Source organism: Callorhinus ursinus, unplaced genomic scaffold, assembly GCF_003265705.2.
Source record: "Callorhinus ursinus isolate GAN/ISIS: 27379988/994484 unplaced genomic scaffold, GSC_fseal_2.0 scaffold47, whole genome shotgun sequence".
Classification (NCBI taxonomy): domain Eukaryota; kingdom Metazoa; phylum Chordata; class Mammalia; order Carnivora; family Otariidae; genus Callorhinus; species Callorhinus ursinus.
The window spans coordinates 6,790,103-6,807,307 of NW_027397109.1; the positions used below are offsets into that span (position 1 = coordinate 6,790,103).

Consider the following 17,205-nt stretch of genomic DNA (forward strand, 5'->3'; position numbering starts at 1 on the left):
TTTTGTAGCTAAGGTGTGTGCACACGCAGTGTGATTAACTAAGCAAATAAAGCAGCAAGCCCTGCTCCCAGGGATGGGAGACACAGGCGTCCCAGCAGGAAGCCTCTGGTACAAAGCGTTCAATGGCAAGACTTCTGTTTTGAATGCCTCCAGCCGGCAGGCCTGTTTAACAAGACTCCAGCAAGCCCGTGTTCAAATGAGCTAGATTCCTAAATGAACAGGATACCATTCAGAATCTTGGCCGCCTGTCCCAGGGGCGCGTGCTTCGGTAGAAAAGGAAAATAAATTAAGACCTCTGTTTACTAGCCCGGACCACTGCCAGGCTGGTGGCCCAGCAGCCGTGTGGCTCACCTTTCAGCAGGTGCGGGGAAAAGCGGGGAACAGGGAGCCTGCATGCTGCCCCCGAAAAATGTAAAAAAATAAATTTGCAAATAATTTCTAGAGATGTGGCTCAGCAGCAGGAGAAATAAAAAGATGCTAGTGAGCATGCTTTAAAATTAAACCACGTCTGGCCAGCTCCACGGTCTCATTTTTTTAAACGTCTAAAAACCAACTTAATGACTGTGCATTTGAATTCTGCATTAATTTCGGCTCAAAATCCTCCCCCTCTTTACTTTTCTTAAAGTAGGAAAGCCTGTGGGGAAGGAAGAAAGCACAAATTCCACCCATATGCTGAAAGAAAACAGTCCCTTTTTAAAAGGATGAATCACGCTGGTGTTCATTGAAGTGAACGGAACAGACAGAAACCACTGCTCAATTCGAAGTGTCCAGGGAAAGTCGTTTTGTTGGGGGAAAGAACCTCCTGGAAGAACACTTGGATCTCTAAAAGGTTTCAGTATAAAACTAAGACTTTCTCTTACTCTATTTGGCACATTGAAACTGAACCGGTCAGTTGGATCCCAAGCAATGTGACCACAGAAATTTAGAGAGCTAGAAGGAGGCATGGTGCTGAGAAGGCACCCCGTTCTTAAATGCTATTTTTAGATCCCTAAAGCCAAGAGAGGGTTTTAATTGGTATTTTGTGCAAAAATTAGAAAGGCAGGGTCTGAGGGTGGTTGCCAAGGGACTGGGGTTTCCCTCAAGGCACAACCAGTTCACCGATGGGTAAGGTCAGTACTCTGGGACCCGGTACAGACTGGCCTCAACCTGGTTCCTCTTTTTGTGAAGAGGGAAAGAAACTTGCCCCCAAAGGGCCGAAGGCGTGCGTCCTCGGCTCTCCACCTGGCCAAGAGAACTCACGATTTTCCGATCATAAAACGCGCCACTGCTGTAGGTGGTGGCCAGGGTGGACGCACACTCCTCCAGGTACCACGGCTTGTAACCGTTCTCGGTGGTGCTGCTCACGGAGATGGTGTAGACGCTGTTGGTGTAACCATCACAGGAGCAGTGGTCCCCCTCTCTCCCGCCGTTCCCAGAGGCCCAGACGAAAATGGAACCCAGGCCCTGCCGGCCCTAGAGGGAGGGGAAGAAGGAGAACAAGGCATCAGCCCCGGCAGCCGGAAGCTCGAGCGCTGGGTCTCGCGCCGGCCCGGAGTCCTTCCTTCGGAATGTCCCTCCCAAGGGTCTGAGAAGGATGTGTTCAGACCATAGGGATGCCACATGGTTCTGTGGGCTCTCGTTTCATTTTCACAGAGCACTTTTGCCTGTGGCGACAGCCTTACAACGGCAGAATCACAGGATTGCACTGAGGCGATGGCCCAGAAAGCCCTCTCTGCTCTTCAGGGGAAAATGAAGGGCCCTTGTATGAGCTGTTCCACTCCAGAGCCATGCCTGTAATTTCCATCCTAATGACCTAGCATTGTAAAGAGTAAGCAGTGCCACAAGTATTACTGAGATGAAAGCTGATGGCTGAATTTATAACATTAATTTTTCGAGATCGAAACCTGTGGGGAATGAAAGAGCTGGTCCTTTGGGGCAGAGGGTGAATTTTCCTGAAAACCCAGTGGAAGAAGCACATTTCTTGGAGAGCAAGGTTTTGAAAAGAGGGGGTGGGACTGTGAATTCTGGGTGAAGACTGAACAGGTAAAATGGGTCATGGTCCAGAATCCATAGCTGCTTGGGGCCATCCTATGAGTTCCCCAGGGTCTCTGCCATGGGTACACATTAGTCAGGTGGGGCACCGAGGTGCCTCAGTTGATTAAGCATCTGCCTTCAGCTCAGGTCATGATCCCGGGGTCCTGGGATCGAGCCCCACATCGGGCTCCCTGCTCAGCGGGGAGTCTGTTTCTCCCTCTGCCCCTCCCCCTGCTCATGCTCTCTCTCTCTCTCATTCAAATAAATAAATAAAATATTAAAAAAAAATAAAGTAGTCAGGTGGTCAATGCCAGTCAAAGCCAGGAGCTTCACCTGTGTGTAGGTCTTCACTTTTCAGAACATACATGTGAAAGCAAGTCTTCGAAAGGCAGTGGCCATCAGGGTCAGTTCCTGCAGCTCTGTTTCATCCCACACCCACAGAATCAAGGATTTCTGACTCAACCAAGTGCTCACCCCAGTCCCAAACACAGTTAAACATCAATCCAAGACGGACCTGACCCATTCTGTCCGAGTGGCTGGACCTGCTGGTGATGCACAGCCAGGCCAAGAGAACAGCGCCAACACCCATCTCCATGAAACCAGACCCACAGGACTGGTTACTTTGGTGTCCTTGTCAAGGACCCTCCTTTCCAAACATGTGGGAAGAAACTGATACTTATGCTCAACAACTGGTCAATTTAAAGAAAACTTGCAACAAAATTCTGTGATCCCCACAGAGTCCAACAGAAGCCTTGCTGTTGACTGGATGCGTTACACTCACCCAGAGTTCAAGTCCACCCTGGGCTGAGCGGACCCACCTGCTCGGAAAGCCCCAACACTCTCCACTTTGTAGCCCAAGTGGACGACAGTTCCTTGCCCTTTTGTGCCCATTTGTCATGACTCTGACCTTTACTCCAGTTTCTAACCTGAGGCTCTCAACGGAGCCCCCGGGAGGTCCCTCGTGCTCACCCAGTCCCGTTGCTCAAAGCTGCCTCACTCACACTGCTTTCCACATCTCCTAGGCGGACCTGTCCGCATGGCCAAGAGCTCCACAGAAAGCTTACTCACATTTAGCCAAAAGGTCAACTTTCTGGAAGAAAGGCACCAAGTACTGTGGAAATGGGTGTGTCTGTGCATATAATTACCTACAGGGAGAGATTAACTGGCGGGGCTAGTTCAAAGAAACTAAAATCAAAATGGAAAGGTATTTAACCCATAGGAGCCTATCTTTAGTGCATGAGAATCATCTCTAAGACACTCCCCACCCCACTCTAAATTATTTATGAAAGGCTGTCATTTTGCAAAGTGGAGCCTAGAACTTTATTGTTCCAGCAGCACAGAGAATGCCCCCAGACAGCACTCCTCATACGTGAGCGTGCACACAAGTCACTGGGGGTCTTGCTACATGGCAGACTCAGACTCTGTAGGTCTGGGGGTGCCCTGAGATTCTGCATTTCTAATGAGCTCCCAGGTGATGCCCGCATGGCTGCTTCTGGACCCCACTTTGAAGAACAAGGGCCTAAAATGCCAAAGGCCCCCATCTTCCACCTTACGCTGCGTAGTTACTCGTAGACTAATCCATTCTCCCAGGTGTCAAGGCATTAAACACCTCTCTCCTTCCTGCAAAGAATGAGGTGGAGGAAACACCCAGATCTGAGGTGCGACGAGATGTTTTAGCTGTCTCTGAGGATTATATATATTTTTTAAAGATTTTATTTTTTTATTTGAGAGAGAGAATGAGAGAGAGAGAGAGAGAGAGAGAGCACGTGAGAGAGGGGAGGGTCAGAGGGAGAAGCAGACTCCCCGCCAAGCAGGGAGCCCGATGCGGGACTTGATCCCGGGACTCCAGGATCATGACCTGAGCCGAAGGCAGTTGCTTAACCAACTGAGCCACCCAGGCGCCCATCTGAGGATTATATTTTCACTTGCCATGTCTTGGAAGCCATGGGACAGAAGCTACAGGGGACAGTTCTACCCTAGCCGTGAACTGGTGTTTCTGTTCAGGAAAGTCACAACCTCAACCTGATCCAAACGTATTTCAGCGCCTCGCCTGGGAGGTGAAGGGTTCATCTGTGAACTCCAAAGCACTGTGCCTGAGGGCTTGCAAATACCCGGCATCTGGACAAGGCCAATGTTTCCAGGCTCAGCAATGTTGCCTCTCCCCTTCGGAAGGACAAGCCACGCAAGGGGTAAGGCTTCCTAAGGACCGACATCAGGCACATCTCTGTGCCAGATGATGGCCTCTGAAGTCTCCTACCACCAAACCACATCATCTACCAGAGATGAAGTCAGGCTTGACAGAAAAAGACTGTAGCTGACAAATGGGGCATCGAGAAGGAAAAACAGATGGGGGGGAAATGTGGTCTGGTTTGAGATCATCAAATTTCGAGGAGGATTTTCAGTGACAACTTCACACAGCTATGATTTAAGGGCCCCTATATGACATATTTTACTTCAGAATGACTGGGGAAAAAATGGAATGACCTCAGTATTTCAAGAAACTGTGACAAGAATGATGGGGAGCCACACGGTCCCCTCTGCACCTTCTTCACTCCCCTGACAGCCTAGTAAAGCCGGTGCTGCTCAGAATCCGGAACGCAAAGATCCCCTCTCTGCAGCTCCCGACTTTCCAAAGCCCCACACAGGTTCAGTCGACGCAAAGCTAAGCGAAGCTGTGATACCCAACAATCATTTGAAAACAATCGTTGACCTCTGCAGGAAATGGGGGGCCCTGTCCTGAGACCTCAGATCTTTTGAAATCTCAGAGAAGGACACGTTAAGGATTAACACTGTTCCAAGCAGTATCTTCCACACAGAAAATGCGATCTCTAATTGACAGCTTAAATTAAAGCTTAACTTTTAGGATGTCCCACTTGTCATCAGGAGTGAGATCCATGTGATCTATTGGGTGGTAGGAGCCGAGCACTGGGAAGATAAGATAGTTTTACTTCGCAGCCCCTTGTAGGCAGCAGCTGACTTGGTCACACCTGAACCTTCCAGCATCCCTGGGCCAGCACCTGGCACAGCTCAGGGGCTCAGCAACCTGACAGAAGCAGCCTTTGCATTTTCTTTGAGTCACGGGGGACAAAGGCAGTTGGGTGGTGTCCCAAACATGACCATGAGGTCAAATGCCAAGGTTGGGGACATGCTAAGAGATAAATACTCAAACCCCATAAAAAACTCATAGAAAATGACCAAACTCAATTTATCCAAAAAAGCAATCAAATTCTATTATTTAGAAGAAAGAAAAAAGGGAACAGAGTTAAAAAAAAAAAAAAATTGGTCCTCTATGGGGCAGGACTGGTGGGGGGAGGATGGGGGGAGACAAAGAAAGGCTGCTTTTAATAGGATCCTCTGATAATATCTGGTTTGTTAATTAACTACTTATTAATCACACTTTAATCATGGCACATAGGTTATAATAAAATAAGGACTTTTAAAAAACGTTCTAAAGCATAAATAATAAAAGGGACCTGAACCACCCCCGCCTTTGCAGCCCTACTGTCCCACCTCCCATAGGAGAAGTCGGAAGTACAGATGCTGGCCCAGGGATGCTTGGACTTCCTGCCCAACCCCCCGCCAGCATCACCAGGCCATACCTTGTACTCTGGGCTGGGCCTTGGGCCACCCAGGGCCACCCGGACACTGACCGCAGCTCCATCTGTCTGCTCCAAGAAGCTGTCCTCGCCCAGAAATCTGCCTCACCAGCTGGCTTATAAGAACTGGGTCATCTCCAGGTCCCTCTCCCGCGGCCCCCCTTCCCTGCATGTTTGACTCCCAAGGATCCAGGACTAATGATCCCAGAGTGACTGTGGGTGGGCTTCCTGGCCGGTGGAGAACAAGCCTGACAGTCTCCTCTGCTTCCCCTCAGCCGGTCAGCGGAGAACCTGTGCTTGGATGTTTGCTCTGTTTAGTCCCTGGTGAGGCTCTACCGAAGAAATCCTAAACGTGTTAGGCTGTGTGCTGGCAGGGAGGGCAACAAGGCCAAGACTTCCTGTTTGGTGGTGGGGGTGGTGGTGCTGGATTAGTGCACACTCCGTGATGGACACGGGAAACTCCATGGCTGGGTGTTTCTGTGGGCAGGGGGACCGAGGCCCAAGACATCCCCTTCCACCTACACAAGTAACAACCCAGGTAGTCAGACTAAGACCCCTAGAGCCCACCTGCCCACACCTCTCAGCTGGGGGCTGTCAGGCTTCAAGGCACAGAGTCCTAGGCCTGGTGGGTGACCCACGGGCACCTGCTAGAATAGCCTCTCTGTGACAAGGTGAAATCCTTCTGCTCTGGTTGGTAGAGAGCCACTCCCCTGAACCTTGAAATGCCTTCTCCCTCACACCGGTCGTGGCACGGCAGGGCCTTCCCAGCCCCATTTTGGGGGCTCTGGCTTGTGTCACTCTAATTTTTAATTGCTAAATTTTTTTTTTTTTTCTATTTCCCCCCCCCCCCACCCTGGTGAGATGCACCGTAGCCCTGGAAGACTCACACCTTTTTAATGCCATATTCGAAGGCCTGCTTAGCCAGTCGGCCAGGCCCGTCCACCGTCTTCCCGTCATCATCTGGTCCCCAGCTGGCGCTGTAAATGTCGATGTAGTTGGGTCTGATGCCCAGCGACTTGGCTTCAACCACATCCGTCACGTCGCCGTCCAGCATGCGGATGCCTGAAAGCACACAACGAGGCCCCGTGCACGCCCGCTTGGCACTTTTTGGGGCCGCACAGACTGTGACCCTGGGGCGCAGCCAGATAGCCCCCCACACCACCCCCCAGCTCAGGAATGTTCCAGCCTCATTCTGGAAAACCTCTTTCCCCATCCTGTGCTGATGTGAAGGAATTCAAATGACATCTGGGGCCACGCTGTGACATCCCCAGCATGGGACAGCAACAAAGGAAACGGAACCGTTTGGAAAAGATAGGATGTAAACTGTTGTAAACTGTTTCCTTGGTAGCACGCAGTCACTCTGGTATTGAAAAGTGGAACATAATAGAATGATTACGATGATTATTTCTATAATAGAGCTCCGGAGTCATTTTCAACTTTCCCTGCTGTCAACAGTTTATTTCTCTTTCTTATCTCTCTTAAAAAAAAAAAAAAAAAAATCACACCCATCTCTGATTTGTAACTAGGAGTTTTTAACCTGGACAACAGAGGGCCACACCATAGTCTCTCAAGGAACAGGCTTCTTGTATCTCAGTGTGTGTTCAGGTTTTGTGTGTCCCAGAGGGGTCTTTAGGTGGTGGGGACTACCCCTTCCTCAAGAGCACCTCAGAAGGAGAGGGACGGAGCCAGGAGCCTCTCCCAGTGCCTATGTTCTTGACCGAGGGTCCCCGCACACCCCAGGCCCAGGCTTTGTCTCCATTACTGATCATACTCTGTATCTAGCAGGTGTGGTGTCCCCAGGCTTCACCCAGAGAGGGGGTCTCAGCAATGCTGGTACATAACTGGGAAGCAGGGGTAATGACAGCCACCAGCACTTCCTGCCTGGACACTAGCAGATACGTAAAACTGGACTTCTTGGAGACTCAGTAAACCTGGGCCAGCCGACCCCAGATCAACGCTCTAGGTGACTGCTCGGTCCCCACAGCCACCCCGTTCCAAGGCCCCCAGGAGCTCCTCCTCCACCAGGCCCAGCCCCATGTGGGCAGTGGCCGTGCCAACGAATTTTAAATCTTGAGCTATTTAAAACATAACAGAAAAGAGGACTTTTTCTGATTAGAAGCATCACATATGCTCTTTGCAGAAAGTTTGGAAAATAGAGAAATAACTAGTGATAATATTTTGGTTGTTTTCTTCCAGTACTTTTCTTTGGCCCCAGCACGCACTTTCTCTCCAAGTTCTTTTTTTACTACAGAACTTCATACAGAACATTTCCCTGCACCATTAAAGACTCTTCTAAGACACGATTGTAAATGGTTGCAGCTTCCCCTCCCATGCACCCCAGCCCAGGCAGCACTCTCCCTGAGGTTCCCCTCACTGAGCAGAGAGGCCCCCAGCTCCCCCAGCCTGGGCTGGATCTATTCATGCCACATCCCAGAATCTGTGTCCACATACAGCGGGTATGCCAAGAATAGAAACTCAGAAAACGAATGATTTTAAAAGACAGAACAGTGATTTATCCCCAGGATGAAAAGAGATGGTACGGGGCTCAGGCAGGAAGAACCATGCGAAGGAGACTCTTTGAGGGGACACCATCCCCAGGTGCTCAGGGACAGATGTTTTATGTAAATTACACTGTAATTGTGGAGATGCTCTGCTGTCACTTTTGATGGATGGTTTGAGAGTCAGGGATCCCGAACACATAAATTTCAAATGATATCCAATCTCTCACCCAGTAACACATGGGTTGTAGATGAACAAATAAAAGCACTTTATGATTAGTCAGGGTGAGAGACTTCCTACTGACAGAGCACATGAAGATGATTGAAATGCAGTAAGCTCTTCTAACCCTATCAATTCATGCTGCCCAGATTTGAGAGTTCAGGTTGCCCTGACGTGTTCTCCTTAACATCTGCCCTGTTGTGAGCTGAGACAGAAAAGGTCAGAGGCCCTGGGCGGCTGAGTAGGACAGTCGTGGTTGTAGGAAGAGGGGGCTGCTGCTCGAAGGTGTGCCATTCTGGCCCTCCACTTGGGTGGGGCACTACAAGCAAACTGGAAACTCCTGCTCCAAAAGTCTGGAAATTGTACTCAAAATCCGTGTCAGAGAAATTTATGGCCAAACAACAGTGAGACTGAGGTCTGGGAGACAGCAGAAGTTCAATGACAGTGCTGAGAGCCCCTCGGGAGTGTCAGCCAAACAGGCACAGGCTGTGAGAGAGGGTGCTGGAGTCGTTAGAACTATTTCTTTATGGCCGCAAGGCCTTAAAAATGACAAGTAGAAATAAATTTTAACTTCAACACTGTCTGTTCTATCTTCCGGCTCCCCATCTATTTCCCTTCCTCTCTTTACTACCCGTGATGGACTAAATGTTTCTGTCCCCCCACCCCAAATTCACATGTTGAAGCTCCAACCCCCAGTGTGATGAAGGTAGGAATTTTAGGAGGTAATTAGGTTTAGATGAAGTCATGAGGGTGGGGCCCCCCGTGATGGGCTTAGTGCCTATTATAAGAAGAGTTGGCAGAGAGCTTGCATCTCTGTCTTGTCTCTACCATGTAAGGACACAGAGAAGGTAGCCATTTGTGAGCCACAAAGTGGGCCCTCACAGGGGAACAGAACAGAATGGGCCAGTACCTTGATCTTGGACTTTCAGCCTCCAGAACTGTGAGAAATAACTGTCTGTTGCTTAAGCTCTCAGTCTGTGGAATTTTGTGATGGTGGCCCAAGCTGACAGAGATAAGACCTCAACTGCCTGGCTTAGGATGGCCCCTGTTTAGGCACTAAGATGGTGCCACATGGCCACTGGATGTGGACCCCTCATCACTACTCCCAACGAGAGGCCCGTGGAACAAAACTCTCACCCACACTGTGCCTTGAAGCTGGCAGGAGGGTCATAGGGCATGCCACAGGTGACAGCCCTGCCGTGACCACCAACTAGTGACTCTGGGAGTTTACCTCATGTCAACCAGGCCTCCACTTCCTGTGGGTTGTAATGATGAAAGTTATTTTATCCACAGAGGTGCCAGAAAAACTAAAAAAGATGATTCAGGTAAAGTGCCTGGCAGTAAGGACCCAATGTGCATGTTAGTGGCTAGTGGGAACCCACTGAGCCTCAGTTTCCCCATCTGTAAACACAGGAATAAAGACAACAATTTCCAGGGGTTGTTAACAGTAACTAATCCCTTTTTACCTTTATTTTAAAAACATATACTCTTTAATATGTATGAAGGATCATATGTTACATACATGTTAGTGATAAAGCCTAAAAAAATAATTGACACCCATGAACCCTCCATCCATTCAGTGCAAATATAAACATGACCCACTGGGGTCTCTACCCATGCCCTGCCCCTCGCAGAGGAAACTGCTCAGAATTTTGGATGATTCCTTTCATTGCCGTTTAAAAACTAGTGGGTTGGGCGCCTGGGTGGCTCAGATGGTTAAGCGTCTGCCTTCGGCTCAGGTCATGATCCCAGGGTCCTGGGATCGAGTCCCGCATCGGGCTCCCTGCTCCTTGGGAGCCTGCTTCTCCCTCTGCGTCTCTCTCTCTCTCTCTCTCTCTGTCTCTCATGAATAAATAAAATCTTAAAAAAAAAATAAAAAATAAAAAATAGTGGGTTAATACAATTGTATGCTTGCTTAAACTATATATGGCTAAGTTTTGCTGGTACTGGGAATTAATCCTCTGTTGGTTATACACATTATAAATATCTTCTCCCAGTTGATGCCTTGTCTTCTCACTTTGTTGATGGTGCCTTTTGATAGACAGAGATCCTTAATTTATTTATTTTTTTAGACTGTTTTTTTTTAAGATTTTATTTATTTTATTTGAGAGCGAGAATGAGAGAGAGAGAGAGAGAGCATGAGAGGGGGGAGGGTCAAAGGGAGAAGCAGACTCCCTGCTGAGCAGGGAGCCCGATGTGCGACTCGATCCCGGGACTCCGGGATCATGACCTGAGCCGAAGGCAGTCGCTTAACCAACTGAGCCACCCAGGCACCCGATCCTTAATTTAAATAGAGTAACAACAACTTCCCTTTGAAGATCAAGGGAGTTATAATGGGGGCCAAACTTGTCGGAGTTTATTGGCATCTCTTGTGGGGGCCTTTCTCCCTTTCAACAGTGGGGCTGTCCCATCAGCTCAGCGCACCTCCTCTTTTCTGATTTCTGGCTGGACAAGGAGAATCACGTTGATCTGAAATGTTATCGCTCTCCAGTCACTAGTCTGTGAGCCCAGGGCTTCCCTCTATGTCAGGGACACTGGGCCCAGGTGCTCGCTCAGCCATCAGCCCAAAGAGAGGGGCCATAACCAGTACAGGACGTCGGCCATGTGGTGTGGCAAAAGGTGTGGCCTCTGGCAAGATAAAGAGCAACTCGCAGCAGGGGGAAATGGAACAGGGGTCACAGAGTCCTGGGGTGGGATCTCAGCTCTGTCTAACCTTGGGCCAGGATCTCAAATTCTCTGAGCCCTCGTCTTCCACAACATTTACCTGGCAGAGTAGTTGAGAGGATTAAATATATGTTGAGGCCGTAGTACCTGGTGCTGTTGGAGAAATGGTAGCTTTGTTCTATGTACCCTTATATTCCACAATGGGCTTGCCAGGGAAGGAGAAGGCCCTGCCAGCCACACAGGCAACCAAAATCAATTCTGATGTTCTAGTGCTGAAATGTAACCTGATATTCTAGACTTCTCCATGCAAGTTATAGGTATGGGAATGCCTACTTTAAAAAGAATTTTTTTTTCAGTATAATAAGCGTACAGTATTATATCTGCTTCAGGGGTCCGATATAGGGATTCAACAATTCTATGCATTGCTCAGTGCTCAGTGCCTACTTTTGAATAAGAAGAACGAGATGCCAGAAGACATCAAAAATATGTAAAAACAGACGACCAGAATAATTTCTCAACACCTCTCACGATGCTTTTCATCTCGGAAGAAGAGCGACTGATGTGTGAGGAAGAAAGTATAACGTATTTAGATTTTAATGAAGCATCTATTTTCCCCCAACACTGACAAGTTGCCAACAAAGAAAAGGTAAATATTTTCAGTGGAAACCTGCTGTTCCAATATTAGCTTTAAATGTGAATGGTTCTCTGGAAACGCCGAATCGAAGAAAAACAATCATCATTTCTCTGATGAAAAAAGAAAGACCCAAGTACAAAAAAGAACTGGGGCCAGGCATTTGTTTGGCAAATGAGCTCCGGGGGGTTGGCGCGCTCATGCGGCAGGACAAACACGTGCCCGACTGTCCACTATGAGGACCAGTCTGTGAGAGGAGCACGGAGGAGAAGGGAGGAGAAGGGAGGAGAAGGAAGATGGTGCTTCTCAGGATCAGATGAGTTTGTGTCTGGGGGAACAGCTCAGAGTGTTCTGGGGGCTCAATCCCCCAGCAGGCAGCTCTGGTGTGCACAGAAGCCGCGTGCAGGAGCGAACCCCACTTAGGTGTGTCTATAAAACTGCCTGGACCCAATAATATTTTACATGCCCTGGAGAACTTGCTGAAATGGATGATTTTACAAGTCTCTTGGTCCAGTGTCAATAACCAGCAGCCCTTTTTTCAGAGTCACCTGTCCTTCCTCCCTGCCCCCACTACTAATTTATAGTGCAACTTTCCAAATTACAGGCCCATGGACCTAGCGTTGACCCTGTAAAGCAGCCTGAGACACAGCATTGCCTCTGAACTTTGTGAGGAAGCTCCATGTTAAAAGGCATGGCAAGGTCAGTGTGACTGGATTTGGAGATAAGGTCTTTCAAGAGGTATTTACAGGAAAATGAGGCCAGCTGGGTGGGCCCAAATCCAAGATGACCGGTATCCTTATAAGAGGAAATTCAGACCCAGACAACACACAGACCGAGTGATGACCATGTGAGGACACAGTAAGCAGCAGCCATCTACAAGCCAAGGAGAGACGCCTCCAAAGAAACCCAACCTGCCAACATGTTGATCTTGGACTTGTAGCCTCCAGAATGGAGTGAAAGTAAATTTCTGTCGGTGAGCTAAAATAAAGGGGGGGGGAGGGAGAAGAACGAACACACACACACACATACCCCCCCAATACAAGAAGTCAGTTATCAGCCCAGGTTGTTAACATCTGGAGGAAGGCGGGGGAGCAGGACACGCTGGGCCCACTTTTGTTTATTGAAAAGTAATGTATTTTGCCTTCAGCAAATGAATGGCAATGTAAGAGCAATGAACAGCAGAAAGTAAAATTAGACTGTAGCTTCCTGAGTGTGACAAATAGGCCTCCCCAACAAATTTTGCTCATTAATCCTGAGTTTATTTTAGTAAATCCACAGGGAATTGGTTTTTGGGGGGGGGTTGTTGTTGTTTTTCGGTTTTTTTGTTTTTTTGGGTTTTTTTTTATCCACTAAGACTACAGGACATTCTGTTCTACCAGCAGCCATTCTGGGCCAAGTGAGGTTTCAACAGTTGTTTAGAAATGTTACAAATCTAAAACGTTTCTGTCAACTCCACTTATTGCCTAAGACTGTAACAGGGCTCTCCAATCTCTAAATGTGCCCACGCATGACAGCCTTGTTCTACGAACCCCAGGGAGCTGTGGTCTGCTGAGGTGTCAAGGCCCATCTATGTGCGCCATTGTGACATGAAATGCTTAAAGACCATTGGTTGACAACCAAGTCAAGTCTCTCTTGGTCTCCTGCTCTGTTCTTGATCTCCTGATAGAGCCAGGCCATCTCCTTCCAAAGTGGAAATGCAGCTGTATACCAGGGGTATACCACTAAACCCCTGGGCATGTCCTACCATAGCACCCAAGGTCAATGAGATGAGGCCCATGGCAGCAAGGGTCTTGCATTAACCATGTTTTTTATTTTCTGTGATTCTGATGCTTTGACCTCTTGGGGCCTTGTTGATTCTGGAGGGACTGCTCACCCTCACACCCCAGGGCTGGCCAATTCCTCAAAATAGTAAAGAACTCTCCCAGGAGGCATGTCTTCCATGTACAAACTAATCAGTCTAGAGCCCACACCTCTAGCTATCTCATTTATGGAGCTCTTGGTGCTCTGGGCCACCCTCCACCTGCCCTAATTACCCCATAACCAGGAACCAGACAACCAAGGACAGCCCCTCAGCCCCAGAACCCACTGAAATTATTCAAACGAACCAATCCTAACCCTGCTTACTCTTCCATGCCCACTCTTTCTGGCAGAAACCAGAAAGGCTTCAGCCCACGACTTCCCTTGCTCCCTCTGACTCCTGACCAACCTTGGGGCTTGCCCTCCTGGCCTCCATGGCTTAGAGTACTCTCTCCTCTTGGGAACTGTGAGTCACCAACTCTCTTCGATGGCCATGGTCTCCTGATCTGTTGGCCTCACCAGGCCTAAATAATAATGAAAGCTATAGCTTAAAACAGGTCACTCTTTCATAATCAACTTCTGTTGATTTTTCAAAGAATGGTAAAAACTAGAAGAGCCTCAGCCCCTCTCTTGAGATTTGAAATCTAGACGGGCTTTCTTGGTTTCCAGCCCAGGGAACAGGGGCCAGAGAATAATAGTGGATCACCCGAAAGCACAAAGAGTTTTAGGGAGAGTTCGAGGCCTGGGACACTGAACACGACAACATGCTTCTGAGCCAGATGGGGCACCCATATATCTACTTGGCAAGTGGGGACAGAGAGCAAGGGACCCTGGCGGGATGTGTACCTGTGATAGAGTAAGGGAGCACGTGCTCTGAACTGGTCTCTGAAGATGGTAAAAATAAGACATTTACATTACCATGAACAAAGGTCGCCTGAGGCTCAGCCTGTCACTTAAGACTTGAGTGTACCCCCTCCCTGTCTATCTTTCTCACATACCCTCGGAAGCAGCTACTTCTCATTCAGCCTTTGTGAGGGCAATTTCAGGAGCCCAGATGGTGCACCCCAGACAAGAACCAGTCTTATCTGTCCTCTGGGGTGGGGGGGGGCGCTGCAGGAGGGTGGCTTGGGAGGGCATGGCCACCTAGGAGACACAGGGGTGAGGGAGCGATGGCCAGTTCTTGTCCAACTCCTCCTTCCCGTGGCTCCTGCTTAGCCTATGGATGCTCAGACCCAGCAGGCGGGGGCCTTTGATGACAATATGGGGGTGAGGAGTGGGGGGGAACCCCAGCTCCCTGAGAGCACAGCTCCTAAGTAGTAGCTGCCCACATTCACTAAATCCCCCACACCTCCCCAACGCATTTTAAATCCTACTGCAGTTGAATATCTACTTGGAGGCTTTGAAGATTAATCTGTAGCTTAAACTGTCCTCTTAAAAGGCTCACAAGCCTAAACTGCTTAATGGAAACGCTAATGAGACTGAGAATTCTGTGACTCTGAATTAACATAATTAACTAATTTATGAGCCCGGATTAATTTAGCTGTTATGTACTTAACATTTTCATGTTTATGAAAGGAAAAACATGATTCAGCTCCCCAATCAAAATATGGAACAAAAACACCAAGGGAAATTTGGCAGTTGCTCTTTTACTTTTCCTTCCCAGAACCAGAGTAAACACAGGCTGTAAAGATGCGCGGACTTCTGGAGGCCCGAGTAGGGGCGCTTTTCTGTTTCTAAGTATCTGCCAGGCCCGAGGAGGTGGGGAGTCCTCGCAGCCTCCAGCTGCCCTGCTCGCCCCTGCTGCCGGGTCCGGAGCAGCGTTGGGACCTGCCGCTCAGGCCAGGGGTGCTTCTCCACTTCTGGAAGCACGATGGGCTGTACCAAACATGCTGTGTCCCAGGGGACACTCGTCGGGCCTCAGGAAAATGCCTGAATCTCGTTAAGCATCAGCGCGGGTGGGAAACTTGCCCAAAGCGAGGCACCTCCGAGAGCTAATGGGGCGGGGCTTCACTCACCTGCCCCACAGGATGCTGGGAGTTCCCCCCCCAAGACCTCGCCCCTGCCAAGCCATTAAGATCTGAGGCTCTGGCCAGGCTCGGACCCTCACCCCACGGTCTGGGAGGGGCCTCTGAGGACGGGAGGAAAGGCCCCATCCCATGGAGCGAATCTTGTAGGTGAGCTGCTGTTGCTGCCGGCAGCCAAGTCGGAGAGCTGCCCACCACCGATGCCCACGGGAAGCGGAAGGGCTAAGAGGGTCGGAGCGCTACCCTGAACAAGAAAGACGGAAAGGATGCAAGGGGCTGACTTTTTTTTTTTTTTTTAAGTGATGAGCCCTGGGTGTTAACGCAACTGATGAGTCATTGAACAAACAGTACATCAGAAATTAATGATGTACTATATGTTGGCTAATTGAATTTAAATAGAAAAAGCGAGTAAAGAAAAGTGTACTGTAAAGCTCTGACAGATTTTTTTTCGTTGTTGTTCATTAGTTTGGTTGGGTTTTGTTTTTTTTTTTTTGTAATGCAAGTGCCTGATTAAGCTTTAATTGCATAAGGCATCCATTTCAAAAGAAGCATCCACTTCAAAGACTTTATCTATCTCAAATAAACAAATTGCAAGCCACAGCAGATAAGGGGCCAGGCCACCTCCCCCCACCAAGGCACCGCTGTTTTAGAGATCTTGGTTGCTTTTGATAAGGGACCATTTGGGCCACTTGTCTTTTCTCTTCCCAGCACTTTAAATTCCCACTCTTGTATTTTAAATTCACTGATAGAGTGAGTCCATGAAACTCTAGGTCCCAACCCTCAACCCCTAATGAAAGCCAGAGCCCCCGCCCCCATACACACCACCTGGGCACACGCACTCTCTTTCTCTCTCTCTGTACCTATAACCTTGCTCTGTGACCCCAGCTGTGTTGTGTCATTTCCAGGTTGTCAGTAATAAACCTCTATTTTTCAGTTTCCTGATGCCTGTTGCTGAAGGGTGTCTAAGAATCACGAGGGTCGGTCCAATTCTAACACTGGTTTGGAAAGGGGAGAAGTCTGTGCGAAGCTCACCGGGGCCCCCAGCATTACTGTCAATGGGCTGAGCTGAGCACACAACAAAAGGTTAAGTGAGAAGAGAGGCTAGGAATGGTGGCCACTATCCTTTGTCTCTGCCCTCCAATGTTATTGCCATTATCAGTCGAAGGTTGAAAAGCCTCGTTTATTGTATTTTAGGCTAAGAAAGAGGAACAAGGCCAGAATTATGTTTGGAAGGAATATGAATTTGGTCGAGGAAAAGAATACACATGCACACCATGGAACCTTCCTTTTTGCTTCTGTTCCTGCTCACAGGGCTTGGTGGCAGCTGTTCTCATCTGGTCTCCGCTATGTCCCAGCACTAGAGAGACACCCCTGCAAGGGACAAGCCGGGCTTCAAGTTCAGCAGGCCTGAGTTCACATCTGGGCTCTGCCTCCTAGCAGCTGTGTGAGCCTAGGTGTGGTAGGTGACCTCTCTGATTATCGCTTTCCCCAGGTATGAAACGGCTCTAAAAATTCCAACTCAGGATCGTTCTGAGCACGAGATGCAAGAAAAACACTAAGGAGCTTGAACAATGATGGAAAACTGAGTGCTCCATCTCCCTCTCCCCGGGGCCCAAATCCTCAGAAATAACATGAAAAAGAGAAGAAAAAAAACCAAATCAGGAACAGCTCTGGAAAACAAGATCAGAAGAGGAGATCTTTCGAGGAATGGTGGACAGACATCAAGCAGATAGGATCAGCCAGCAGGAACAATTCCAGAAGT

At 48.8% G+C, this 17,205-nt stretch overlaps 1 protein-coding gene across 2 annotated transcripts in view; it reads right to left on the minus strand.

Annotated features, from left to right (window-relative positions):
• PCSK6 (proprotein convertase subtilisin/kexin type 6) overlaps positions 1–17,205 on the minus strand; it is a 185,610-nt gene that overhangs the window by 77,993 nt on the left and 90,412 nt on the right. For both annotated transcript variants that reach the window (XM_073882509.1, XM_073882508.1), the window contains exons 7-8: positions 6,499–6,671; positions 1,240–1,452 (exon numbers count right to left, since the gene is read on the minus strand). In XM_073882509.1, the coding sequence (XP_073738610.1) occupies positions 1,240–1,452; positions 6,499–6,671 (386 nt within the window). The remainder of the gene's footprint in view (positions 1–1,239; positions 1,453–6,498; positions 6,672–17,205) is intronic.